Source organism: Prionailurus viverrinus, chromosome D1 (genome assembly GCF_022837055.1).
Source record: "Prionailurus viverrinus isolate Anna chromosome D1, UM_Priviv_1.0, whole genome shotgun sequence".
Lineage (NCBI taxonomy): Eukaryota > Metazoa > Chordata > Mammalia > Carnivora > Felidae > Prionailurus > Prionailurus viverrinus.
In genome coordinates, this window is record NC_062570.1 from 4,251,730 (window position 1) to 4,279,608 (window position 27,879).

The following is a 27,879-nucleotide window of genomic DNA, read 5'->3' on the forward strand; positions in this document are numbered from 1 at the left end:
TTTTTTTATTGGATAAGAAATTTTCGTTTTTGTTAAGCCACTGAGATGTGTCTATTACAACAAATAGGATTATTTTAATTAATGCGTATTAATTTTAATCCCAGCAACTCAAGTATATTTATTAATCTAAATATCTGTTGATTCTTTTGTGTTTTCTGCATAAAAAACTATATCATTTGTAGCCAATGGGGCTTGCTTGTTCTCTTTACTGTTTTTTTACAGGCATTATTTCTTTTTCTTCTACTACAGAAGTAGCTAGGATCTCCTGTACAATGTTTAATTAAGGCAACAACGGTTTGTAATACTTTTTAATAAACATGTGTGTATATATAATTTATATGTAATTTTTTATAGCTAATTATACATATATAAGGAACTTGTAACTTGTGTTAGATTAAATCAATCATTGAGGATCATAATTCATGGATAAAAAGTGAGCCCAATGATATAGTATACAGTAATTTTTATTTCTATGTCTAGTAATATAAGTAAAACTACTTAGTGGAAACTGTCAAGTATCAAACTAATACATTAGCATTATGCATAGGCATTCATTTTGGTAAAGTGGTTAAAAGTTAAAGACTGCCATGGTTACTTCATATAGAATGGCTTCATACAGAAGCTGAAATTTTCTATTTTCTTAACTTGGTTTAAGCACATTTATATATGTAGACTTTCTTTAATCATAATAATTATAAGTGCTATTGAAGAGAAAGGGTGTTGGAAAGTTTATGAAAGGGATAGGGGAACTCAATCCACAAGATAAGTAAAGCCACTGAAATGGATACAAATCAATCAAGAAAAATAAGTAGAATCAGTAGAGAAAGAGGGCTGAGAATGGAACTCCAATGATAACTAACCCTAAGGGAAAGACCGTTTAGTTGAAAAGAATTATTCATGTAGCACCTGCTACCTGCCAGGTGACAGTCTAGATGAACTGGAGATATAGTTGAAAGTACAATTTGTGGAAGACACAAGGTGAGGAAGTTCTATAGCTAAGGAAAAACTCACAAAGAGCAGGGACAGAAATGGAGGAAAATTAGGAGTGGTGATGGAAAGCACAGGAAGAGAATTTCACGTAGGAAGTAGTTACATCATCCAAAGCTGAGAAAGGTTAGGCAAGGTAAGGACTGAAAAGACAATGTTGATCATTCGGAGGTGGGGTGAGGAGAGGTCAGATTATAGTAGTTTTAAAAGGGAATACTGGACACAAATTTGTATAAATTATTTTTTAAAGAAGTTCAGTGAGGTAAGGACTAGAGGAGTAGGTGGATTCTAGGAAATTCTGTTGTCTTTTGTTTGAGATGGGAGAAATACACTGAGGAGAGAGTGGCAACATGGGGACAATCGAGATAAATGATGACAACAATCTACATTCGGCACCTACATCCATACCACAAAGCACATCTTTCCGGACCTTTAAACCAGTACATCAAAGAACAATACTATATGGTGAAACTTCCATTTCTGTTAACAGGTAAACATTGATAGGCAAGTAAATGGTTAGAGACTCTCAACTTTTATAGTTATTTAGTGATATAACAAGCCTGAAGGTACTAGAATTTATAGTAAGTAATTTATATAGTTATTTCATTCAGCGTTTATAATTTAACTTTGGTAATAATGACTGTTTACAAAATGGGAAGTTGAGGCTCAAGATTGAATGATGAGCATAAAGATGTAAAACCAGTAGAAACCTGCTTAACTCAAAGTTTATACTCTTTTCAATGCTCTTCTGGACATAGATATTAATATTAAATGAAAGTATAGAGTCCTTTTCATGTGCCTAAGATCCAACCATAAATGTACTGGCCAAAAAAGTTACCATGGCAGTTTAACATCATTCTGAATAAGAAAGATATACAGGATAATAAAAATAGCTAACATTTATAGAGCCAGTACTTTGTGTCAGGTGCTGATCCCTGGGTTTCACACAGTATTTAATTCTTATAAATATTACTCCTATAAAAACAGTGAGGCTTTGTCTTCCAGTAAGGTGGAGTAGACATGCTTGGCACTATTTCTGCTGCTAAAAATGACTGAGAACCCTGGACACATATAAAAACATATATCATAAACCTATGCAGATGGTGAAAGGTGGAGAGAAATAGGCAGACTGGCTAGTGAACGTGGGACCCAAGAACAATACAGTGGTGAGTTCCTTGGGTTTTATTTTTGCCTAAGATATCCCAGATACTGAACAAGTGGAAAACACGAACACGACTGGGCGGGCACATGCATAAAGAGCTCCGAGAGAAACCTGATCTCTTTAGCCATAGGACCGGGGGCAGGAGCAACCTAGTAAGAAGAGTTTTGACAAACATGATGGAAAAACTGACTATCTACAGGCACCCACGTCAGCAAAAGTGGAATGGAGAGCCTAGCATCCCACCCTTCCCAGGATGTAATGAGATGCGTCAACTCTCCTCTTCCTATCCATGGGAAGGCAGAGTGGGTAGCCCAGGGGTAGCAAGTGTCCCCCACTTCCTCTCCACCATCAGTGGAGGTCATGTGACACATGGGATCTTGGATTCCACCCTACCTGGAAGTAAAATGGCATTCCTCCCTGTCCTTCCTGGGGTGGAGCCAGAGGCCCACTGAAGATGTAGGACTTTTCACTGCCAGGGGATGTGCCCCTCCCTCTCTCGGCCAAAGTGGTATCAGAGGATGCAAAGAGGGGAGCCTGAACTCTCAACTCCATCCAGCAGTAAAAAGAGCCCTTCCTATCCCAGATGACCAAGAGGTGAGGTGGAAAATCTGGACTTCTATCCCAACACAGCAGTAATGAGCTGGTGGCCTTAACTCAACAGAGCAGTGTCAGAAAAGACCCACCAAAATATAAGATATAAATAGGATCTAGAGTCTTATTATGAAATATCCAGTATATCCCCAAACCAGGAATATACCAAGTTGAAAGAGAGAAGAATCAACAGACACCGACACAGGACAGAGATGTCAGAATTATCTATCAGGAATTTTTTTTTTTAATTTTTTTTTTTTTTAACATTTATTTATTTTTGAGACAGAGAGAGACAAAGCATGAATGGGGGAGGGGCAGAGAGAGAGGGAGACACAGAATCGGAAACAGGCTCCAGGCTCTGAGCCATCAGCCCAGAGCCTGACGCGGGGCTCGAACTCACGGACCACGAGATCGTGACCTGGCTGAAGTCGGACGCTTAACCGACTGCGCCACCCAGGCGCCCCTCTATCAGGAATTTTAAAGCAGCCTTTACAGATATGCCTCAGTGAGCAATTACATAGTCTGTGTGATTTCAGTTCTTTTAAGTCTTTTGAGGTTTGTCCTGTGGGTTAGGATACAGTTACTCTTGCTGTATGTTCCATGGCACTTGAAAATAATGTGGGTTCTTTTGTTAGGTGGAGTATTCTATAAATGCTGATTAGATTATATTCGTTAATGGTGTTGAGTTCTTCTGTGTCACTTCTGACTGTCTTCTTGTCCTATTGAGAGAGAAGTATTAATGTCTCCAGCTGTAAAAGTAAATGTGTCTATTTTTCTTATTGGTTCTATCAGTTTTTGCTTCAGATATTTTGCAGCTCTCTTGTTTGGTACATAAACAATTAGGTTTGCTATGTCTTCTAGGTGGATTAACACATAATATTCCTCTCTGTCCCTCATAATTTTCCTTGCTGAAGTCTACTTTATCTGGTATAATATAACCACAACCGTTTAATTACTGCTTGCATAGTGTATATTTTTTCATCCTTGACTTTCAACCTACTTATATCATTCTATTTGAAATGAATGACTTATAGGAAGTGTATAAAGTTGGATCATTTTTAAAAAAGCCTACTCTGCTAATCTCTATCTTTTAATTGACGTATATAGACCACTTATATTTAGTGCAGTTATTGATATGGTAATACTTAGGGCTGCTTTTTGGTTGGTTGTTTTATGTTTCTCTAGTTTTAATTTATCTTTATTCTTTCTGCCTTCTTTTGGGTTACTTGAACCTTTTTAAATTCCATTTTGATTTGGCTATAGTGACTGAGCATATCTCTTTGTATGGACATTTTAGTGGTTGTTCTAAGTATTACATATATATGTGTGTATATGTGTGTATATATACATATGTACACACACACACACACACATATATATATTATATATGGTGTGTATATAGTATATAACAAATACTTGTTTAAACATTTTACCAGTGTCATTATAAAGTGTATATGCTTTACACTCTTTTACTTCCCTTTACTCTCCCTCATATCCTTATTATATAATTGATTTAAATAACCCTTACATAGACAGTTATAATTTTTGCTTCAACCTCAAGAAACTTCAAAAAGAAGAGCAAAATAAACTCAATGTAGACAGGTTAAAGGAAATGATAAAGAGAAGAAATCTACAAAATTCAAAATAGAAAACTGCAAAGGAAATAAAGAACTTATTCTTTGAAAGGTTTGATAAAATAGACAAACCTCTAGCAAGACTGACAAAGAACAAAAAAGAGAAGACATAAATTACTAATATCAGGAATGCAATAGGGGAATCACTACACACCTTGAAGTTAATCAGAAGGATAAAGAAAGGAATACTAGAAGCAACTCTACATGTAATAATTCAGTAGGGCAGATGAAATGGACTAATTCCTCAAAAATCCACACATTACCACAACTCACTCAAGATGAAATATAAAATTTGAACAGCCCTGTAATTTCTTATTAAGGGAATTAAATTCACCAAAAGTTTTTTAAAAGTTAATACCAAATCTATATAATTTCCTCCAGAATACAGAAGAGGAGGGTACACTTTGCAAGTAATTTTATGAAGTCAGTACTAATGTGGTACCCCAGACAAAGACAATACAAAAACAAAGAAAGGGAAAAACAAAACCACAGATCAATATCCCTCATAAATATATAAATTTTTAAAAATCAGGAAAAATAATTCAGCAGTATCTAGAACGAATTATGCACAAGACCAAGACCAAGTAGTTTTATCCCAGGATGTAAGGGTGGTTCAACATTCAAATATCAATTAATGTAATCCAGTGTTGAAGCAAAGTGAAAAAGAAAAATCATGTAACTGTATCAATTGACACAGTAAAATCATTGAGAAATCCCACTTTTATTCACGAAAAAACCTTTCAGCAAAGAACAGAGAAGAACTTCCTCAACCTGATAAAGAATATCTATAAAAAATCTATAGCTAACATTATACTAAATGGTAAGAGACTGAACGCTTTTGCTCTATGATGAAAATGGCAAGTATGTCCACTCTTACCTTTGCTATTAATCATGGTACTGGCAGTCCTTGCCAGCACACTGAGGCAACAAAATTCTACAAGAGGCTTATACATTTGAAAGGAACATACTGCCTCTATACTTACAGATGATAAGATTGTCTACATACAAAATCCCAAGTAACCTACAAAATATACATACATCTAATAAAGGAGTTCGGCAATGCCACAGGATATAGGAGCAACATACAAAATCAATGTTTCTTCTATAAACTAGCAATCAACACATGGAAGCCAAAGTTTAAATTATAATACCATTTACAATAGCAGGAAAGGAAAAGGAAAAGGAAAAGGAAAGGAAAAGAAAGACAAGACTTGGATATAAAATCTACTGAAACGAGTACAAGACTTATACACTGCGACTACAAAATGCTGACAAAAGAAACCAAAGAGGCCTAAATAAGTTGACAGATTGTACCATGTTCATAAACTGGAAAAATCAACATAGTAAATATGTCAATTCTCCCTATACTGATGTGCAGATTTAACACAATTCCTATCAAAATCTCAGTAAGATCTTTTTGTAGACATGGATTATTCTAAAACTTCTATGGAGAGACAAGGAAATTAAAACAGCTAACACAGTTTTGAAAAATAACAGTAATGTTGGAAGAGTCAGTCTACCTGATTTCAATACTTATTATATAGCTTCATTAATCAAACTGTGATATTGGAGAAAGACTGACACACAGATCAGTGGAACAGAATATATAATTAATAAATAGCCCCATTCAAGTAAAATGAACCAATTTATGACACAGCTCAAAAGCAATTCAATAGTGTAAAGATAATCTCTTAACAAATAGTGTTGAAGCAAATGAATATTCACAGGCAAAAAAGTGAACCTTGATCTAAATATCACATTTAATACAAAAATTGACTCAAAATGGATCATAGGCTTAAATGTGAAATGTAAAAACTAAAACTTTTAGAATATAGGAGAAAATCTTTGTGACAAAGGGTTAGTCAATGAGTTTTAGATCTATGACATTAAAAGCACACTTCACAAAACAGGGAAAAATGTTACTTGAATGTTATCAAAACTGAGTATGTTTCATTTCCTCTGTGAAAGATCCTGTTAAGAGGATGAAAAGACCATCTACAGCCTGGGAGAAAATAGTTGCAAATGAAATTTGATAAAAGATTGATATCTATTAATATAAAGAATTCTCAAAACCCATCAGTAAAATAACAAACAATTCAATTAAAAAGGGGGCAAAAGATAGGAAGAGGTATTTTACCAAAGAAAATCAAGAGATGAACACATGAAGATATGTTTAATATCGTTAATCATGGAAATACAAAATTAAGACCACAATGAAATACAACCCCATCCATTACAATGGCTAATAAAAAAATATTGGTTACATCAGATGATTGAGAGGGCACCGAGATACCATATCATTCACATGTTGATAATGGAAATTATTTGGCTGTTTCTTAAGCTAACCACAAGATCGTGACCCCATCTGACCAGGGAACCCAGTGTGAAGTTGTGACTGATTCAAGACCCCGACAACCAGTCCTGCTGGCCTCGGAGCCTGTCCTGCCACCCTGCCTGGCAGAACAGCTAAATCTTAGTCCTGCTCACTGCTGAGTGCAGCCCCCAGCCCAGCTTCACCGAGAAACCTGAGCAGAGCATCTGAGAAACTGAACAGCTCAGCAGCACTTGAGAGGAGCATCTAGCAACATCTCTGCCGGTCTGCAGAGCCCAGGTGGTGAACCCGTCTGGCCAGAGAGCTCAACGTGTTTTGCCTGATTGAAGTCCCTGACTACCAAGCCTAACTGGCTGTGAAGGCTGTTACGTGGCCCAAATGTGAAGCCCTGCCTTGCACTGAATACAGTTTCCAGCCCTGCCCAACAAGCAAGCCTAACCAGAGCACCTGGGAAGTTGTATAGCCCAACCTGTAGCCAAGCTTACAGCAGCAGGTGAGCAGAGAGCCAAGCCAGCAGCTCTTTCCACCTTCACAGCAAAGGTGGTAGTAGTGTCTGAGCAAGGAGTTTGGTGAGAAGCTCTCTGCTGGATTCAGGCCCCTGGCCATCAAGCTAAAGGGCTATGGAGCCTGTTGTACAACTCCACTCAGGCAAGGAAGCACCTTTGCAGCCCTGCCTAACTGTTGAGTGTAGCACCCAGTCGGCCTGAGTAGGAAGTTTAACCAGAGAATCCATGCAGCCACAGAGCCCATCCCACAGCTGTGCATGGGCAGGAAACCAACAGTTTCCAGCCATCGGCACCAAGTCTGACCTCAGGGCTCAGGCAGCCTCCTTGCCCAAATAGAAAGCCCTGATAGCAAGCCCCACTTGACCAAGGATGCTGCCAGCTGACCAGTCCAGAACCAAGGTGAACTGACTGGTGAAAGACTGTCTTTGGAGAAGACCTGTAAAATGTGGAAGAGGAGACTGCTTACTCAAATGTATAGATCCCAACACAAAGAATCAAGGATTATGAAGAATCAGGTAAACAATGACATCACTACATGAAAGTAATAAAGCCCCAATAACTGACCCTAAGGAAATGGGAGCTCTATAAACTGCAAAGAATTCAGAATATTCCTCTTAAAGAAGTTAAGTGGACTACAAGAAAACACAAATAACTAAATAATATTAGGGAAATAATGCATTAATAAAATGAGACGTTCAACAAAGAAACAAATCATGAATCAGGAAGGAAGGGAGGAAAAGAAAGAAAGGAATGAGGGGAGGAAGGAAAAAGAGGAAGGAAGGGACGGAGGGGGAGTGAGAGGGAGAGAGGGAAGGAGAAGAGAGAGAGAGAGAGAGAGAGAGAGAAATTCTAAAGCTGAAGAATTCAGTGACTGACATGAAGAATTCAATGGAGCGCTTCAACAGCAGACTCCATCAAGTAAAAGCATCAGTGAACTATAAAGTAGGGCATTTGAAATTATCCAGTCAGAATAGCAAAAAGAAGAAAAAATTAAAAAGAGTAAAGAAAGCCTGTGGGCCTCAGTGGACACCACTAAAAGAACAATATATGCATTATAAGAATTCCAGGAGAAGAGAATGAAAAAAGGACAGAAATATTTTTAAAACCATAATGGCTGAAAACTTCCCAAACATGAGGAAGGATATCATGAGGAATGGATATCAGAGTAATGATGCCCAAAGGACCCAAATAGGTTGAACCCCTAAACAGCTACACAGGGAGACATAATTGTCAAAAGTCAAAGACAAAGAATTTTGAAAGCAGCAAGAGTGACATATCACGTACAAGGGACCTCCTCCTCTCCCATAAGACTATGCACAGATTTCTCAGAAACTTTTCAGCCAGGAGAGAATGGGGTGATATATTCAAAATATTGAAGGAGAAACAAAAACTGTCAGCTGACCATAGTATAGCTGGCGAAGCAGTCTTCCAGAAATGAATGAGACGTAAAGAATTTCTCAAACTAAAGGACGTTCATCATCAATATACCTGACTTGTAAGAAATACTAAAGGTAGTTCTCTCTTTTTTTTTAATGTTTATTTATGTTTGAAAGAGAGAGAGAGAGAGAGAGAGAGAGAGAGAGAGAGAGAGAGAATGAATGAATAGGGGAAGCATAGAGAGAGGGAGAAGACTCCGAAGCAGGCTCCAGGCTCCGAGCTGTCAACATAGAGTGCAACACGGGGCTCGAACCCACGAACCATGAGATCATGACCTGAACTGAAGTTGGATGCTCAACTGATTGAGCCACCCACGTGCCAAATAAAATGATGCTAATTAACATCATAAAAACATATGAATATGTAGAAAACTAATCTTAATTATTTCAATTCATTTACAACTCTAAATTAAAAAGTTAAAAAATAAACATTAAAAGTAATCATAACTACAAAAATTTGTTACTGGATACACAACATAAAATATAAGTAAACTATGAGGTGCCTGGCTGGCTCAGTCAATGGCTCATGTGACACTTGATCTCAGGGTTGTGAGTTTGAGCCCCACATTGGATGTAGAGATAACTTAAAAATAAAAAATTTGAATACATACATACATGTATATATGCATATTTATATGTATAAACTGAAACATTAACAATCTAAACTGTGAGGAGAGAAATAAAAATTTAAAGTTTATGTTATTAAAACTGTTATCCACTTAAAACAGAACATCATAAATATCTTTTATATAAGCCTCATGGTAACCAAAAAGGAAAACCCTGTAGTAGTCACAAAAAGACTATGATTAAAGAGTGACAAAATATTGCTCTAACAGTCATCAAACCACAAAGAAGCAACAAAGCATCTAGGAAACAGAACATGGTTAAACAAAATGGCAATAATAAGTCTTTACCTATTAACAATTAAATATAAATGGATCAAATTCTCCAATCAAAAGACAGGATGGCTGAATGGATAAAAATATAAGATCCAATGATGTGCTGCCTACAAGAGACTCACTGCTGCTTTAAAGACACATGTAGACTGAAAGTGAAGGAATGGGAAAAGATACTTCACACAAATGGTAACCAAAAGAAAGCAGCGATGTTATATCAGAAGAGACTTTAAGCTAAAAAGTAGTCAAGAGATAAAGAAAGTCATTATATAATGATAATGGAGTCAATCCATTAAGAATGTGTAATTGTAAATATTTATGCACCCAATATCAGAGCACCTAAGTGTATGAAGCAAATACTAACAGAATGGACAGAAATAAACAGTATTAAAATAATAATTGGTGACTTTAACATTCCACTGAATAATGGATAGATCATCCGAACAGAGAATCAGTAGATTTAAACAACACTATAGACCAAAAGGACCTAAGTGACAGATACACAGAGTATTTTCTAGGATAGGGCAAATGTTAGGCCATAATACAAATCTTAGCAAATTTAAGAAGACAGAAATTACACTATGTTTTCCAGCAATGATCATATGAAAGCAGGTATCAGTAATGGGGAAAAAAAGGAAAATTAGCAAATAAATGAAAATTAAACACAGTTCTGAACAATCAAGGCATGAGAGAAGAAATTAAAAGGAAAATAAAAGAATATCATGAAACAAATGAAAATACAGCATACCAAAACTTATGGGATGTAGCAAAAGCAGTTCTGAGAGCATAATTTATAGCAATAAATACAATACCATGAAAAAGACCCCAAATAAACAGCCTAATTTTACATCCCAAAGAATGAGGAATAACAAAATAAGTCCAAAATTAACAGAACTAAGGACATAATAAAAATTAGAGCAGAAAGAAATGAAATAGAAATCAGGAAAAGAACAGAAAAACTAACAAAAATAAGAGTTGGTTCTATGAAAATATGAACAAAATTGATAAACCTTTACCTAACTAAAGAGAGGTTGAGCACCCAAATAAATAAAATTATAAATGAAGGAGGAGATATTATAAGTGATACAACAGAAATGCAAAGTATCATAAGAAACTACTATGTACTATTGTACACAAATTAAAATCTCAAAAGAAATAGATAAATTCATAGAAATATACAACCTACCAAGTCTGAATCATGAATAGAAAATCTGAACAAACTAATTACTGTAAGATGAATCAGTAATCAAAAACCTCCCAACAAAGGAAAGTCCAGGACCAAATGGATTCATGGGTGAATTTTACCAAACATTTAAAAAGGAATCAATACCAATCCTTTTAGTATCCAAAATGCTAAAGAGTAGGGAATACTTCTAAACACATTTTATAAGGCCACTATAAAAACAAGACAAACCAAAAAACAAAACCCTACAGGCTAACATCTCTGATGACTACAGATGCAAAAAGTCTCAACAAAATAACTAGCACACTGAATCCAACAGCACATTAAAAGGATAATAGACTACGATCAATCAGGATTCATCTCTACGATGCAAGGGTGGTTTAACATATGCAAATCAATAAATGTAATAATTTACCACATTAATGGAAAGATAAAAATCATATGATCATCCTAACAGATGCAGGAAAAAAAAACATTACAAAATTCAACATCCATTCATGATAAAAATTTTCAACTAACTGGGGACAGAAGGAAAGTGAGCATAGAATTCTCAATATACTAAAGGCCATATATGAGAAGTGCAGAGCTAACATCAAAGTCAATGGTGAGAGGGTGAAAGCTTTTCCTCTAATATCAGGACCAAGAGAAGGTTGTTCACTGTCACCACTATTCAACAGAGTACTAGAAGTTCTAGCTAGAGCAATCAGGCAAGAAAAACAAATAAATGGAATCAGAATTGGAAAGGAAAAAAAAATTGTCTTTGTTTGCAGATGGCATTTTATATATAGAAAATCTTCAAGACTACACCAAAAAAAAAAAAAATATATATATATATATATATCTATAGCAACTAATAAATGAATTGAGTAAAGTTGTAGGATACAAAATCAACATATAAAAATCAGTAGCATTTCTATACACTAACAAGTTAAAATTTAAAATAAAGAAAACGGACGCCTGGGTCACTCAGCCGGTGAAGCGTCCGACTTCAGCTCAGGTCATGATCTCATGTTCTGTGAGTTCGAGCCCCGCATCGGGCTCAGTGCTGACAGCTCAGAGCCTGGAGCCTGCTTTGGATTCTGTGTCTCCCTCTCTCTCTGCCTCTCTCCCACTTATGCTCTCTTCCTCACTCAAAAATAAACATTAAAAAAAGTTAATAAAATAAAATAAAGCAATCTCATTTACGATAGAATCGAAAACAATAAAATACTTAGGAATAAACTTAACCAAGTAGGTCAGACTCATACACTTATACAGAACCATAAGACACTGATGAAAGAAATGAGAGAAGACGTAAATAAATGGAAAGAGACCCTATGTTCATGGATTGGAAGAATTGTTAATATGTCCACACTACTTAAACCCCTCTGTAGATTGAATGCAATCCCTCTCAAGATACCTAAGGCATTTTTCATAGAAACAGAAAAATTAATCCTAAAATTCATATGGAACTACCTACATAGCCAAAGTCATCCTCCAAAAAACAAAGTAATTCTGAGAAAGAAAAACAAAGCTAGATGCATCACACTTCCTGATTTTAAACTGTATTATAAAGCTATAGTGATAAAATCAGTAAGGCACTGGCATAAAAACAAACACATGGACTAATGGACAAGAATTGAGAGCCCAGAAGCAAATTCACACATACATCATCAACTATGATTTGACAAGAAGCCACGAATACTCAGTGGTGAAAAAATAGTTTCTTCAATAAATGGTTCTGGGAAAATTCAATATTCACAAAAGATAGATTCGCAAAACAATGGAACTAGACCCCTAACTTGCACCACTCACAAAAATTAAATCAGTTAAAGACTTAAATGTGAGGGGCGCCTGGGTGGCGCAGTCGGTTAAGCGTCCGACTTCAGCCAGGTCACGATCTCGCGGTCCGGGAGTTCGAGCCCCGCGTCAGGCTCTGGGCTGATGGCTCAGAGCCTGGAGCCTGTTTCTGATTCTGTGTCTCCCTCTCTCTCTGCCCCTCCCCCGTTCATGCTCTGTCTCTCTCTGTCCCAAAAATAAATAAACGTTGAAAAAAAAAATTAAAAAAAAAAAGACTTAAATGTGAGACCAGAAACCATAAAACTCCTGAAAGAGGGAGCGCCTGGGTGGCTCAGGTCAGGCTCTGGTTAAGCGTCCGACTTGGGCTCAGGTCATGAACTCACGGTTTGTGAGTTCGAGCCCCATATGGGGCTCTGTGCTGACAGCTCAGAGCCTGGAGCCTCCTTCGGATTCTGTGTCTCCCTTTCTCTCTACCCCTCCCCCACTCATGGTCTGTCTCTCTCTGTCTCAGAAATAAATAAACATTAAAAAACAAACAAAACAAAACAAAACAAAACTCCTGAAAGAAAACTAGGGAAAAAGCTCCTTGACATTGGTAATAGCAGTGATTGTTTGGATAGGACATGTAAGGCACAAGCAACAACAACAAAAAATAAACAAGTGAAACCACACCAAACCGCAAAACTTTTGCACAGTAAAAGAAGTGATCAACTAAATGAAAAGGCAACCTACAGACTGGGAGAACATATTCTCAGCCTGCACATCTGACAGTGTTAATATCCAAAAAATATAAGGAACTTATAGAATTCAATAGCACAAAAACCTCCAAATAATCCAATTAAAAATGGGCAAGGAATGTGAACAGACCTTTTTCCAAAGACACTCAAATGGCTAACAGATACATGAAGTGGTGTTCAATGTCACTAATCATCAGGAAGGTGCTAATCAAAATCCCCGAGATATAAACTCACACTTGTCAGTATGGCCTTTGTCAAAAAGATAAGAAATAACAAGTGCTAATGAGGATACGGAGAAAAGGGAATCTTGTATACTCGTGGTGGGAATGTGAATTGGTGCAACCAATATAGTAGAAAACAGGAGATTCCTCACAATTTTAGAATAGAACTACTATATGATCTAATTCAACTTCTAGGTATATATCAAAAGGAAACTAAATTGCTCTCCTGAAGAGGTATCTGCACCCCACTGCAGCATTATTCACAGTAACCAAGACAAGGAAACAAATGTCTGTGGATTGATGAGTGGATAAATAAAACGTGAGGTACACACACACACACACACACACACACACAGAAATATTAGCCCTAAAAAAGAAGGAATTCTGCCATTTGTGACAGCACAAATGGACCTTGAGGGCATTATGCTAAGTGAAATAATAAAGACAAATACTGTATAATGTCACTTGTATGTGGAATGTTGAAAAAAAAAACTCATGGAAACTGAGAACACGTTGTTTGCCAGAGGGGGTGGGGGATGGGGGAACTGAATGAAGGAGGTGAAAATATACAAATTTCCAGCTATAAAAGAAAGAAGTTTTGGAGATCTAATGTACAGCATTTTGACTACAGGTAACAACGCTGTATTCTGTATTTGAAAGTTGTTATGAAAGTAAATCTTAAAAGCTTCAGAAGAAGGAAATTCTAATTATGTGAGGTGATGGATGTTAACTTATTGTGGTATTCATTTCATAATATATACAAATATCAAACTATCATCTTGTACACCTAAAACTAGTACAATGTTATGTATCAATTATATCTCAATAAAAGTGGGGGGAGGAACTAAACATACACTATATTATCCATAGATCTGGGCATTTATCCTAGAGAAATACAAATCTGCATATGGCTTTTCATAGCAGCTTTACATGTATGGTCAAAAACTATAAATATCCAAAGTGTTGCCCAGTATATGCATGAGTATATAAACTGTGGTACGTCCATCTCATGGAATGTATTAAAAAGAAACAAATGACTGACATACATTAACAACTTAGATGGACTGCAAGAGCATTATGATGAGTGTACAAAGGCAATCTACAAGGTCACATACTGTATGATTCTATTTCTGTAATATTCTTGACATGAAAAATTATATAGAAAACAGATTAGTGGTTTCCAGGGACTGAGGACTCTGGTGTGGGTGGGAGGGTGGGTTAACACAAGGGAGAGTTTTATCATGATTTGTAATAATCTGTAACTTGATTAGTTACAGGAATGTACCCATGTGAAAAAAATGACATCAAACTGCACACAAACTGTGGCCCAATGTCAAATTCCTGATTTTGATATTGGACAATAATTATGTAAGATGTAGCCATGGGGAAAACTGGGTGAAGGGTACATGAGATTGCTTTATACTATTTTTAAAACTTTATGTATATGTGATTATTTCAAAACAAAATTTAAAAGACAAACAAAAATTCAATTTAGAAACCATTTTAATATCCCTGCTTTCTTCTTGTTCAAAACACTTAAAAAATGCCAAGGAAAAATCATTTTATTTTTTGGTATAAGTAGTTACTTAGTTTTTTAAAAGAAATTGAATGTAAAACAAAAAAGCTAAAAGGTACCCAAACTTAAGACTTTCAAAATGATAAAAACTGTATTTCTGCCTAATGACATGTCTTGAGGAAATAAATTTAAGAAACCCCAACCACAAACATTAACTTTATTATCATTAAAAACATGTATTTAATTTGGCTCTTGTGTTGGATTAAGTCACTTATTGAGGTTTATTGTTCATAAACAAGAATTGAACCCAATGATGGAAGTATAAAGTAATGATTATTTCTGCACATGGTAACAAAAAGCAAACTTTAACAGAAATTTTCAAGTATCCACTTTCATGAAGCTGTTAAAAGATAAACCCTGCCATTAAATTCAATCCAGAATGAAAAATCCAAGAAGCTGAAATCTTCATGTCTTAAATTTGGTTGGAGTAAATCTGTACTTGCAGTCCTGCTGTGTTTTGCAAACAACAAAGAGCCACAGGATTTAGAGCTGCAAGAACAGGGTCCTAAATGGCCCATCACTATTCTAGTAACCTCTATTAAGGCTCTCTGAGGCATTAGCTTCCTCATGTGCAAAGTGGACACCCCAATTACATTGTATTGTTGTAAATTATACCATGAAAATTAATATTGTCATGGGTATATCAACATTAATGGTTAAACTCAGTAATAACATGTACTTAGTAATATTATTAATTGTAAAACAATTCTTGGTAAAAGATCTGTAAGGCAACTTTTTTCTTCAAATATTCTGCAAATTCAGTATGACATTTCACTAATTTTAAGACACACATTTTTTTCACACTCAACATATCTGAAAATGACAGGTATCTTATAATTGCTTTTGGTCAAGTAGCAGTCATGACACCTGTCATTACATATGTATGTGCATCAAAATGTGGAAAATGGGTATTGGTGATTTAAAAGAAAACTCTGGAGAGATAACAATGGATACTCGTTTAGGAAATGATGCATCGGGGGGTTCAGTCGTGACTTCGGCTCAGGTCATGATCTGACGGTTCGTGGGTTCAAGCCCAGCATTGGACTCTGTGCTGACAGCTCAGAGCCTGTATGGAGGCTGCTTCAGATTCTGTATCTCCCTCTCTCTCTGTTCCTCCCCTGCTCACACTCTGTCTCTCTCTCTGTGTCTCAAAAATAAACACTAAAATTTTTGTTATTAAAAAAATGAAATGATGTGTCACTAATGCTCTCGGATTACAGAGACTGACCTTATATAGAAAAACATGGACATTGAGATTCTGAGTTGAAAGTGAATTATAAGCACTGTACTCTGAATATGACAAAGTTTTACAAGCATCTCAGCTAATTTTGCTTTTTATGTGTGTAAGAGGGTGATACGTGATTTTTTAAAAGGGCTTTCTGTAAGTATGAAAAGTTCGACACGATAAAGAGTTGTGTCGGAGTTAAAAATGGCACTGTTTTCTTTCTCAGTGGCACGTAAAACAATGGTGTATTTTATAAGACTGCATCTCAACTTCAACAAACTACTCTGTGCTCAAAACATTGAGTCAATTTTTAAAACTATTCTCGTTATTTCCTTTAATGTCTTCCACTAAAGTTTGATTTAAATAGTTAAATTAATAAAAGTACAAGAATCAAGTGTGATAAGACCTTGACAGAAAGTAGTGACAAGAATAGCACGTGCCATTTGATGGGAGCGCAGTATGAAAAGAAAGCTGTGCTGTTGTGCTGTGACTGACCTGGGTGGGCCCTTTCTGTTTGGCCTTCCGGTGATCGAATTTGGTCACCGGAGTTTCAAAACAGAACGTGATTGGTGGCATCTTCTCATAAGCACTTACGACAGAGTGCTAACTGTATGCCAGGTACAGAGGTAGACACTAAAGAAAGCATGGAGAACAGAGGCAGTCGTGACCCTGGCTTTCCCCGGTGGTCACTATGTAATGAGAAAGACTGACAAATTATCCATCGTTATCCATACTGTGAAGAAAGAGCTGGGAAATGGGAATAAAAACGAACAATGGGGAATGTTCAACTTCAGATAGTAATGGTGGTGACACTTCCATAGTGCTTCCTCTGTGTGTTCTGTCCTACATGCTTCAGAGCCTCTTTAATCTTCAGAAGAACGGTGTAACATAGATTCTGCTATTGTCCCCACTTTACAGGGAGGGGGAGAGGAGGCTTTGAGACCTTAATTTGCTCAAGGTCATACAGCAAGTAAGCGTGGACCTGGACCCAGATGGTCTGGCTCCAGAGCTTTTGCTCCTGTCCGCTACTGTGTCAGGGCGTGCCTTTCTGAGAAGGTGTCATTGAAGGTAAGGGGTTGGTGGGAGAAATCATGTAGAAAGGCCTAAAGTGGGAAGGGGTCCTTCAGTTTTAGGAAACGAAAGGAGGCCAGCATCACTGGAACCGTTTGACAAGAGCAAGAATGTTGCGGAGGCCAGTGCCACCTCACGCAGGTCGTATGGGCCAGGAGGAGCAGGGATTTCACCCTAAGTGCTGTTGGAACAAAGGGAGACTTTGCGCTGGACAGTGACATGATTTGATTTACTTTTTAAAGTATCTTCCTGGTTGCTGTAAGAAGAATTAAGAGAAAATGGGCAATAGAATTCACGTCATTCATTTATTCAAATATTAGAAAGTTTACAGAGTAGCTACTATTTTGGCAAGCACTATTCTAGAAACTGGGCACACAGCCAGAAACAACGGACACCGGGTCCTCCACTCTGCGGTACACTTTAGAGTGGTGCGCACACACGCACGCGCATGCGCGCGCACACAACCTACTCCTTCTGCTGCGTCAACACTTTCTCCAATTCTGTTGGACAGGTTCCATCAGTGGACACATTTTAGTATCTCCCACTTTACACATCAAACAAACAAAAATCTGTCCTTTGAACCTGTATTACCCTCTAGTTACCATCCCATGTTTCTACTCCGCCACCCAGAAACAGTCCGCAGTAGCTTTGCCTCCACTTGCTGTGTGAGCCCACTACCGTTCCTTCCTCTCTTTCACCCTGGCACCTGACTGAGGCAGTATCACCACGCTGCCGCCAGCAATGCTAAATTCTCTCTCCCCGTTTTAGAGAACTTCTCAGGGGTATTCGCGTTGCTAACTAGTCTCCCTTCTGGAAACACGCATCTCTAGTGTCTGTGGCACATCACTCTTCAGGTTTTCTATCTTGCTGGTCTCCTTCCTTCCCTGCCTAGTCAGGGGCGCGGACAGCACACTGATTAACTCGGAGCCGAGGAGTGCTTATGGCAGGGAGGACACAGGAAACAACGTTCCCTTCTCCTGCAGGCTCGAAAACTAGTCGGTACTGCAGGTGAGACATGATGGCAGGCTAGACCACAATGTTAACAATGGAGATAGAAAAAAATGGATTTTAGCTCTATTTTAGAAGTAGAATCGATTGGACATGAAAATTGAGGGAAAAGAAAAATCAAGGTTTCTTTCTTGAGTAACTGGTAGAATCATGGAGTTATTTGCTAAAGTTTTGAAAAGTTAAGTTTTACAATGCAATAAAGTTTAAGTGGTGACTCAGTAAAAAGCCGAATGCACATTATTCACTCAAAAATCACGGAACCTTAGAGATGATTTCACTTGATACCTTTCCACTGAAATCGATCCTTGGAAGAGGTTACGTTATTGACCCAAAGTCACACGGAGAACTGGTGACAGAAGTGGGAAAAGAACACAGTTTTCTTAGGATCCCAGTAAGAAGGCACAGATCAAGATCTGGCAAGATGACTAGTACTCACAAATTTGCTGAACCTCTGATATTTTAGTCTTCTTTTCCCCCTGACCAATGCAATAAAGATATTGTAACAAAATGTTTGGGTTTACTGAATATAGTTAGGCACATTCATATTTCCTTAAGATAAAAATGAGGTACATAAAGGTAGACCGAATATAAATGCCAGTGTTAGCTTATAAACGGAGTAAACTCTATTGTAAAGGTTGATCAAAACATTTACTTGTGTATACCATTTGTAGGAGGCAAGGTATGCATTAAATTCCCTCTCAAGTAGCTTACATCCTAATTTTTAAGATAACACACATACATAATTCAGGATAATAGATATTACAAGGTAGGGCTAGAAGAGGTGCCAAATTAATTAGTTAAAAACAAACAAACAAAAACATACTCTGGGGTAGTCCTTAAGAAAAGGCAAGGTTTGCCCTCAGCCTTGAATAAGTAATAATTTACAAAGTACACAGGGAAGGGGATTCCATTAAAGAAACCTATCAAGAGTGCCCAGGATAGGACCAGGCTTGGGAATGAGGCAGGGGGTGGGGAGAGTGAGCTGTTGAGATCTGGTGTACAGAGAGATTCTCGGAGGACATCTGAGCCAAGACCTGAATGATACAGGGGAATGAATGTAATGACGGGAGGAGAGAATATTCTAGGCAGAGAGAGCAAGTATGAATAAGCACATGATCTGTCTGTATATTAGGCTCTATGGATGAATATACAGAGCTTAGTTCCATGGTAAAAGAATCAACTATGCATTCCTTAACCTGAATTTACCTAATTCCACAGATCCCCTTTCTGATCTCAGATTCTCCATCAGTAACAATAATCACTACTGCACAGAACATGTGACCATGTACCTAGAAGTGTTTTAGAAACAAAATAGGGTGAAATTTTGTAAAAATCAGTTGAAAAAGACAAGAGCGGAGAAGGTATCATAGGATGCTTAGATACATAAAGTTAAAAGCGGAGAAAGGAGTTATGATCATTGGTGATAGCTGTATTAGCAGACACCTTATGCTTTGCACACCTTTACGTGTCACTTACTGCGGATCTTTTGTACACGCTTTACGTGCCTTGCCAGACTGTAAGCTCTCTGCAGGTAGTAAGCGGATCTCAAACACGGCACCTGACACAGGCTTTTGGTCAGTACTACCCAAGCTGATATATCAAGCCAGTAATTTGTTTTACATCCCTTTGAGGATGTGTGTGTTGTGTGTTCAAAATCCCACCTACTTGCAAAGGGCTGGAAAGGGCTCACGGTATCAGGAAAAGTTAACGGAAACAAGTATAGAAAACAACAGAATAGAAGCCACCTAGAAGAGGATGGAAAGAATCCTTAGGTAACTGCGAATTACGACTGCTGGCCCTCCATCAGCCGACAAAGGAAGGAGGGACCCGGCCAAATCTCGGAGGACAGCATTCAGTGTACCGCAAAGTTGGGCTCTGACATTCATCCGCAGAGGCCAACTTTCCGCTGGGCCAATACCCGCAAGGGGTTCTGGTCACGAGGACTCTCGCAGAAGCGTCACCTAGAGTCTCCCCGGGGCAGGTGCGGGCGCAGAGGCATCTATCTGACCCTCGGCCGCCCTGGAAGGAAGGCTGCTGGGGCTCTAACTCGGTGCCGACGCTCCTGGAGAGCAGGGCGGCCGGCGCCGCGATACCGCAGGTACCCTGTCCCCAGGGCTCTGGGCCAGGCCCGGCCGTCCCCGCCCGGCTGCACTCAGGGGTCGGAGGGGCCGATCGGCCGGCGCGGGACACAGTGAGGGTCGGCGGGGCCGCCTGGCGCGGGGCACAGGGCCGCAGCCCGCCGCGGGGCCCGGGGCGGCGAGCAAGGCAGCCCGGGGGCACCGTGCGCGCCCTCTCCGCCGCGGAAAGCCCGGCCGCCCTCCCGGCCGCGCACACGGAGGGTTGACAGGGGCGGCTGGAGCCCCGGGGATCCCCTCCTTCGCGGGGCCCCCAGAACGAGGCGCTGCCATCCCACTCCTCCCTCAGACCCCAGAGCTCACCCACCTGCAACTGCAGTCTCCGAAGTCTCCACCCTAGTCTCGCTGCCGCCACAGGCCTCACTACGATTGGCCTGAACCGTTGTCCTGTTAGCGCTTCTCCGAGTGTGAGTGGCGCAACCAGGGGCTCTCGGCCTTGGTCCCTCCCTACGCTCCCTGAGGCCCCGCCCCGCGTGACGTCACGCGCTGCCGCAGAGCGCAGAGGCGGGCCTGCGTCTCCGCCCCTGGCCGTTCTCTCCAGGAGACGGCGGCGCGGCCGGGGAAAAGCGAAAGCCCCCTGGTGGGCGGGGCTGCGCGCGCACGTCGGCGGCGCCCGCCTCCTTCCTCCTGACGCCGGTGCGAAGGGGGTGGGGCCACGCCTGCGTCCACGCCACCTGGGCCCGGGGCGGTTGCGGGGTCTTTTCTCCGTGCCTGGGCTCGCCCGCGCGGCGGTGCTCTTCGGTGCCTGCGATGGAGGGCGTGCGTTGGGCCTTTTCGTGCGGCACCTGGCTGCCGAGCCGCGCCGAGTGGCTGCTGGCGGTGCGGTCGATCCAGCCCGAGGAGAAGGAGCGCATCGGCCAGTTCGTCTTCGCCCGGGACGCCAAAGCAGCCATGGTACTACAGGTTTGCGGGGGGTGGAAGGGCCAGGGCAGCCGCCGCCGGGGGTCGTGGGCCTCCCGGGCCGGCCTATACGTGCCGGCCGGGCGGCCGGGCCTCGGCGAGGACAGCCCTTACCCCGTGGGAGCCGCGCGGCCGCGGGGGCGGTGATGCTGGGGGCGACGCCGCCGCCCGCCCCACGGCGAGGGGTCTGCATCATGCACGTCCGGGGTTGTCAGATTTTCATCTTACCTCCGCGCGGGTCGTGCACCTGCCGGTGCGATGCTCCAGTCTCCACATCCTGAGAAGGTCTGCGCGCGGTAGGCCCTCGGAATCCCTGATGGCCCCACTTTGTTTAGCTCTGCACGCCGCCCAGCTGGGGGAGGCCTAGGCCAGCCTCGAGGCCTCGGAGAGTGGGCCCAGGACGCGGGCAGGGGGGCGAGTCCCGAGAAGGGGGTCCTGGGCCTGAGGGAGGGGGTCTGGGCTGCGGGGAGGGGGATGGGCCGAGTCCTGGCGAAGGGACCTGGGCTGCAGAGAGGGTTCCTGGATCGCGGGGAGGGGGCCCGGGCCGTGGGGAGGGGTGGGTCGAGCCCTGGGGAGGGCGCCCAAGGTCCCGGGTCGGGGTCCTGGGCCGCCAGGAGGAGGGCCGAGTCTTGGCAAGGGGACCTGTGCCGCGGGGAGGGGAGGCCGAGCCCCGGGGAGGAGGCCTGGGCCGCGGGGAGGGGACTTGGGCTCCGGGGAGAGTTCCTGGATCGCGGGGAAGGGGCCCGGGCCGCGGGGAGTGGGGGCGAGTCCCGAGGAGGAGTCCTGGGCCGCGGAGACGGGGAGCTGAGCCCGGGGAGGGAACCTGGGTCGCGGGGAGGGATGGGCCGAGCCCCAGGGAGGGGACCTGGGCCGCGGGGATGTGGGTGGGCCCAGTCCCGAGGACGGTTCCTGGGCCGCGAAGAGGGGGGACTGAACCCCAGGAGGGGTCTTGGGCGGCGAGGAGGAGGGCCGAGTACTGGGGAGGGTTCTTGGGCTGAGGGGAGGGGTCCTGGACCGAAAAGAGAAGGCCCGGGCCGCGGGGAGGGGTGGGCCGAGCCAGGGGGAGGGGCCGTCTTAGGCATACCCCCGTACTGAGTCTATACCTTGGGAACGATGGTTTAAACGGAATTACTTATTTTAGTGATATATTTTTAAGCAACATATGGAAAGTTGCATTTGGAAATTATCTCTTCTGTAGACAGCATTTTGAAGTAGCTTGTAGTTACCATCACTTCAAAGACCGCCAGTTCTTGAAAATGCCTCTGTATGGAAACGCCTTTTCCTTTAGAAGGTGGGCTAATTGATAATGTTTGGAAGGCATATTGGTGAATTTTTTTAAAACTTTTTTTTATAATTTGTAAGAAACCGTAATGCAGAGCGTTGTGAGTTTTAAAAATCATTGTTAGGGGCGCCTGGGTGGCGCAGTCGGTTAAGCGTCCGACTTCAGCCAGGTCACGATCTCGCGGTCCGTGAGTTCGAGCCCCGCGTCGGGCTCTGGGCTGATGGCTCAGAGCCTGGAGCCTGTTTCCGATTCTGTGTCTCCCTCTCTCTCTGCCCCTCCCCCGTTCATGCTCTGTCTCTCTCTGTCCCAAAAATAAAAATAAACATTGAAAAAAAAAAAAAAATTTTTTTTAAAAAAAAATCATTGTTAGAATGGAAGGGGAAAATACTTGAAAGGTATTTTATAAAATATCATATGTTTTGTTACTTCATATCTTTGGGTATTTTTGTGTGGTTTTAGTAATTTATTTACTAATTAAAGACGTGGGACACTGGGAGAGGTATGAGGTATATGTGAAGTAAGTCATGCATTGCTAATTGTGTGTGTGTGTGTTGAGAGAGACAGAGAGACAGAGAATGGGGGAGGGGCCGAGATAGGGAGAGGTACACTCCCATGCTGTCAGCACAGAGCCCACCATGGGACTTGATCTCACCAACCTTGAGATGATGACCTGAACTGAAATCAAGAGTCAGGTGCATAACCTATTGAGCCACCCAGGTGTCCCTGACGTGCTAATTATTGTAGCTGAGTGATGTGTCTATAGGGTCTGCATGTACTTGGACATAGGCAGAAAGATGTAGGAACAACAGGGTGGTTCCCTGGGAGATTGTTTATAATAGCTAAACTAGAGCCAGCCTAAATGTCCAGTAATAGGGGAGTAGTCCATCAAGAGGAGGACCTTGAGAGTATGAAGTACTATGCTACAGTTAAAAGGGTACGGACCAGATCCATGTGTACAGACATGAAATAATTCCCAGCACTTGCACGTTATAAAGCTTATGCATGGTGCAGGCCCGCTTAGAGTAGGATCTCATATATGAGATAGATAGCAAAAGCATAGCTAAATGAACACATATTTATTTAGACACGTCGTGAAAAGACCAGAAGGGTGCCGATTCTTAACATTGGTTACTTGTTGACAGGAGAGACTTTGACCTTTTCTTCTAGCTTCTTAAGCATTGCTGAAATCTTAACGCAGTATGTTTAGTACTTCTGTACTTTTAAACACTTAAAAATGAATATATTTTAGAAATCACAAAAATGGACTTTGTTACAGGCAGCGTATTTGAATCTTTAGTACACATCAATACATACTATGTGTTTTGCTTACTTAACAGGCCGGTCGTCTGATGATGAGGAAATTAGTTGCAGAGAAATTGAATATCCCTTGGAATAATATTCGTTTGCAGAGAACTGCAAAGGGAAAACCAGTTCTTGCGAAAGACTCCTTGAATCCTTACCCCAATTTCAACTTTAACATCTCTCATCAAGGGGACTATGCTGTGCTCGCTGCTGAACCTGAGCTACAAGTTGGAATTGATGTAATGAAGACTAGTTTTCCAGGTAATGTTGCGTTTTTGCAGTACACAAGTTACCAGTCTTGTGTTCTCAGTTCTTATCTGTCCCAAGACTCGGGCCAGGAGGTGTATTACAGATCTTTAAGTTTAGGAAAAATGTGCTCAGTAGTCAAAGGTGCTGTAGCTGAGAGAACATGTATCTGAAAAGGGTATATTTCCCTTTTTCTGTGAATATCAGCAAACGTCTGTGGAAAGGAAAGGTTCTTTGAATTGAGCACGCGTGTAATGCTTTCCCTAGAAGCAAAATGAAAATAACAAAGGTTTCCTTCTTGGATTATACCCTACCTTGTTAAATAAGAATACATTTCAAACTGTTTTTGAAGATTGTTAACTTTTCTAAAGAACAGTTTTTCAGTAGCTTTTTGTATTATTTAAATAATGTTAAACCGAAATGAACTCCATGAACAGTCCATTTCGAATGGCATTCTAGTTAGAAAACATAGTAATTATATTGTAAGAACTTCGTTTCATTCAGGTATTTTCCAGAATTCACGAGTAACTTGTTTTGCTTAAAAAAAAGAAAAAAACGAAAAAAAACAAACAAAAACATCTCCTTGGTGAAGTATACTATAGTCCTATAGTGGAGATGACCTCTATTTCTGGAATATTTTAATTACAGCTCTTTGTAGCACATTTACATGAGCGAAAATTAAGAGCATCCCATTATTAAAATATTTAAGTTGCTTATATTTTGCGTTAGGTATTGGTAATTGGTGACCGTAGGAACTGCTTACGTTGACTGTGGGGTTGAGTATTCAGGCAGTTTTACTAGAGCACAGGTTCTCTTAACTGCTCTGTAGTTTTCATCACCTGTAACATTTAGTGGCACTTACTATAAGCCAGCACGTTTTATTAAGTGCCTTATTTATATTGTCCATTTTAATTGTTCCAACCACCCCAGCATCAATACGCTATTTTTATGAGGAGGTAAGTAACAGGCTAAGAAGAAAGGTGTTAATAAGAGAAAAACGTTTTCCTAATTTCATGGTATAATTTCCTCATCTCCACACTATCTCCACCACAGTCTTTCCTTCTGTTGCCCCTACTCTGGAAGATTTGTGTTGACTTTATCCCCTGCCCCCATCTCTGCAGAGATGACTTCTGTACCGGTTAGCTGTCACCTCAGCCTTACTAGGGACACCTCTGTGAGCCACAGTCATAGGTCGGTTCTTTTGTCGTGAGCCCTCCTAAAATATATTTCCTTCATTCCACTACATATCTCCATTTATAATTATTTGTCAGGGTAATTGATGGTCTTTCTCTTGGTCCTCAGAGCCACATGAGAGCAGGAACTGTGAGCTGTGTCCGAGGCTGGGTGCTGTCATATCTCTTAGCACCTGCCTAGTCCAGGTCATAACATCGTTAGCCCGCTCTTTGCCAGGTGCATGAGGAAGTACTCTGTGTCTTGGCTGGAGGCCTTCAGAGTGTGGCTGTGAGTCTCATTGCTCACGGTTGCTGTCAGGGTGTTCCTTTACCTCTCATTGCCATCACCTGCTTTTTTCCTCACCCACGCTGTTCTCAGATTTGCAAAGGAGGCTCTACTAGTGACAATGGAGATTGTTGGCCTAAAAATTCCTGGATAAGCATCAAGGCATCAAAAAAAATTTTTCTTTTTAATGTTTATTTATTTTTGAGAGAGAGAGAATGCGAGTGGGGAGGGGCTGACAGAGGGGGAGACACGGAATCTGAAGCAGCCTGCAGGCTCTGAGCCCAGCATGGGTCTCAAACTCACGAGCCGCGAGATCATGACCTGAGCTGGAGTCGACGCTTAACCCACCGAGCCACCCAGGCATCCCGAGGCATTTTTTTTCTTAATGTCCTAAAATTGTTCACCACGTTTTGTGTGAATATGCACATGTGTGTTTTTCCCAGGACAGCATCTGGTTTGCAGGAGCGTCACAGAGAGCTTATTCGGAAAAGCCACTGCTAAAAAGGAGATGTGGCGAGCATGGGAACGAGCCCATGTGCTTTCATAGCTTCCTTTTGTCCTTATTCCAAAAGTCAGAAATTATTTGAGAGGCCACTCATCCTTTGAATGCAGTGCGCACAATGACACAAGAATGGCTGGCCACTGGGGCTCACGGCCGCCTTGCAACTTTGCCTGTGAGATAGATCTTACTACCAGTTGGCTTCCTGGGGACAATATTGGCTGATGGTCAATACTGGATAAATAAGTAACTACTAATTAAAATGTTTTTTTTAGGGGCGCCTGGGTGGCTTGGTCGGTTAAGTGTCTGACTTCGGCTCAGGTCACAATCTCACGGTCCGTGAGTTCGAGCCCCGCGTCGGGCTCTGTGCTGACAGCTCAGAGCCTGGAGCCTGTTTCAGATTCTGTGTCTCCCTCTCTCTCTGCCCCTCCCCTGTTCATGCTCTGTCTCTCTCTGTCTCAAAAATAAATAAACGTTAAAAAAAAAATTAAAAAAATTTTTTTTTAATGTTTTTATTTATAAATAGCAAGAGCTATAAAAAGCACAGAGCCCGACATGGGGCTCGAACTCACAAACCTTGAGATCGTGACCTGAGCTGAAGTCACTTAACTGACTGATCCACCCAGGTGCCCCACTAATTAAAACTTTTAATAATTAAAAAGTTAAATGAGCAAAAACTGAAAATTCAGTTTCCTATTATATTTTATTAGGACACCTTCCCCACCATACACATACACCTTTTTTTATTGATCTTATTTGGCTAATCACAGTGTCCAGACCTTAACTCTTCTTTGCTTCATTGCCAAAAAGCTCTTGCTGTATCTCCTCACAGGGGAAGAGTGGTTTTCCGGTCACTGCGCTGGTTCTCAAGTGTGAATGGACAGTTTATCACTCAGTGAGAGAGGGAAGTAGACTGTTCTACTGCAATGGGGACTCATTTGAATTGCTCTGCTTATCAGAATAAGTGAAAGCCGAGCAAGGCACGTTCCCCAAGGTTGCTGAGTGTTGGAGGGCACAACCCAGGCCAGCAGCAGAAGCATAACTTTGTGGTGGACATTGTTAACCAGATTGTCTTCCAGGTCGGAGTCAGCTGTTGGGGCATCCTTGGTGTGTGGAAAAACTCCATTCCATTTTGTTCCTGTCTGCAGGGAAGCATCATGTAGGAACTTGTTTGCCATTTCTGCTGGCTAAAAGTCCTTCCCTCTCCCAGGGCTCCCGTCGCTGCTGGTAGGGCACTAGGGAGTAACTGCTGGACCCAGGCAGCCTTGGGGGGGGGGGGGGGTCTTCTAGCCAGATGCCCACAGCTGGAGGGGGACGTGGCAGCTGCTGCTGTGTTCTCTGCTTCTTGGAGAAAAGAGCTGGTATAGGGCTGGCCCTCAGGAAATAATCGTTTAGTTAATGTCCAGGCAGGAGGGCTTATAAGGTGCTGGGGACCCCAGGATGGGCAATGAGTCAGCGCAGCACATTTCTAGCTCCTGGGGACAGGTGTTCTGTAGGTCCTCGTGATAATTTGCCGCCCCGGATTGGGAAATTGGTTTTTCCTTCATTTTCTAATTTTTATCTAGCATCAAAGCCTTTTGTGGTTAATGAGTATAAAAGAAAATACAGTTCTATGAGTTTTGTAGTTGTGTTCCCACATTTACAAAACAAGACAAGATAGACACAGTATCAAAATTATTATTTAGATTTGGGAAAAGACCAAAATAAGTTTTT

General features: G+C 41.2%; 2 protein-coding genes and 1 long non-coding RNA gene across 3 annotated transcripts in view; 2 read left to right on the top strand and 1 right to left on the bottom strand.

The window, feature by feature from the left end:
- The window catches only part of LOC125147193 (uncharacterized), a 46,885-nt gene extending 45,251 nt beyond the window's left edge, over positions 1–1,634 (top strand). Inside the window, exon 7 of the long non-coding RNA XR_007145051.1 lies at positions 1,305–1,634. This is a non-coding gene — a long non-coding RNA (uncharacterized LOC125147193). The remainder of the gene's footprint in view (positions 1–1,304) is intronic.
- Positions 1–20,914, bottom strand: part of KBTBD3 (kelch repeat and BTB domain containing 3) — a 38,998-nt gene extending 18,084 nt beyond the window's left edge. The window contains exon 1 of the mRNA XM_047824263.1: positions 20,787–20,914. The gene's annotated coding sequence lies outside the window, so the exon portion shown is untranslated. The remainder of the gene's footprint in view (positions 1–20,786) is intronic.
- The window catches only part of AASDHPPT (aminoadipate-semialdehyde dehydrogenase-phosphopantetheinyl transferase), a 28,386-nt gene continuing 19,272 nt past the window's right edge, over positions 18,766–27,879 (top strand). Inside the window, exons 1-5 of the mRNA XM_047877701.1 lie at positions 18,766–18,772; positions 20,237–20,683; positions 20,837–20,886; positions 20,975–21,373; positions 23,999–24,224. Of these exons, the coding sequence (XP_047733657.1) occupies positions 18,766–18,772; positions 20,237–20,683; positions 20,837–20,886; positions 20,975–21,373; positions 23,999–24,224 (1,129 nt within the window). The remainder of the gene's footprint in view (positions 18,773–20,236; positions 20,684–20,836; positions 20,887–20,974; positions 21,374–23,998; positions 24,225–27,879) is intronic.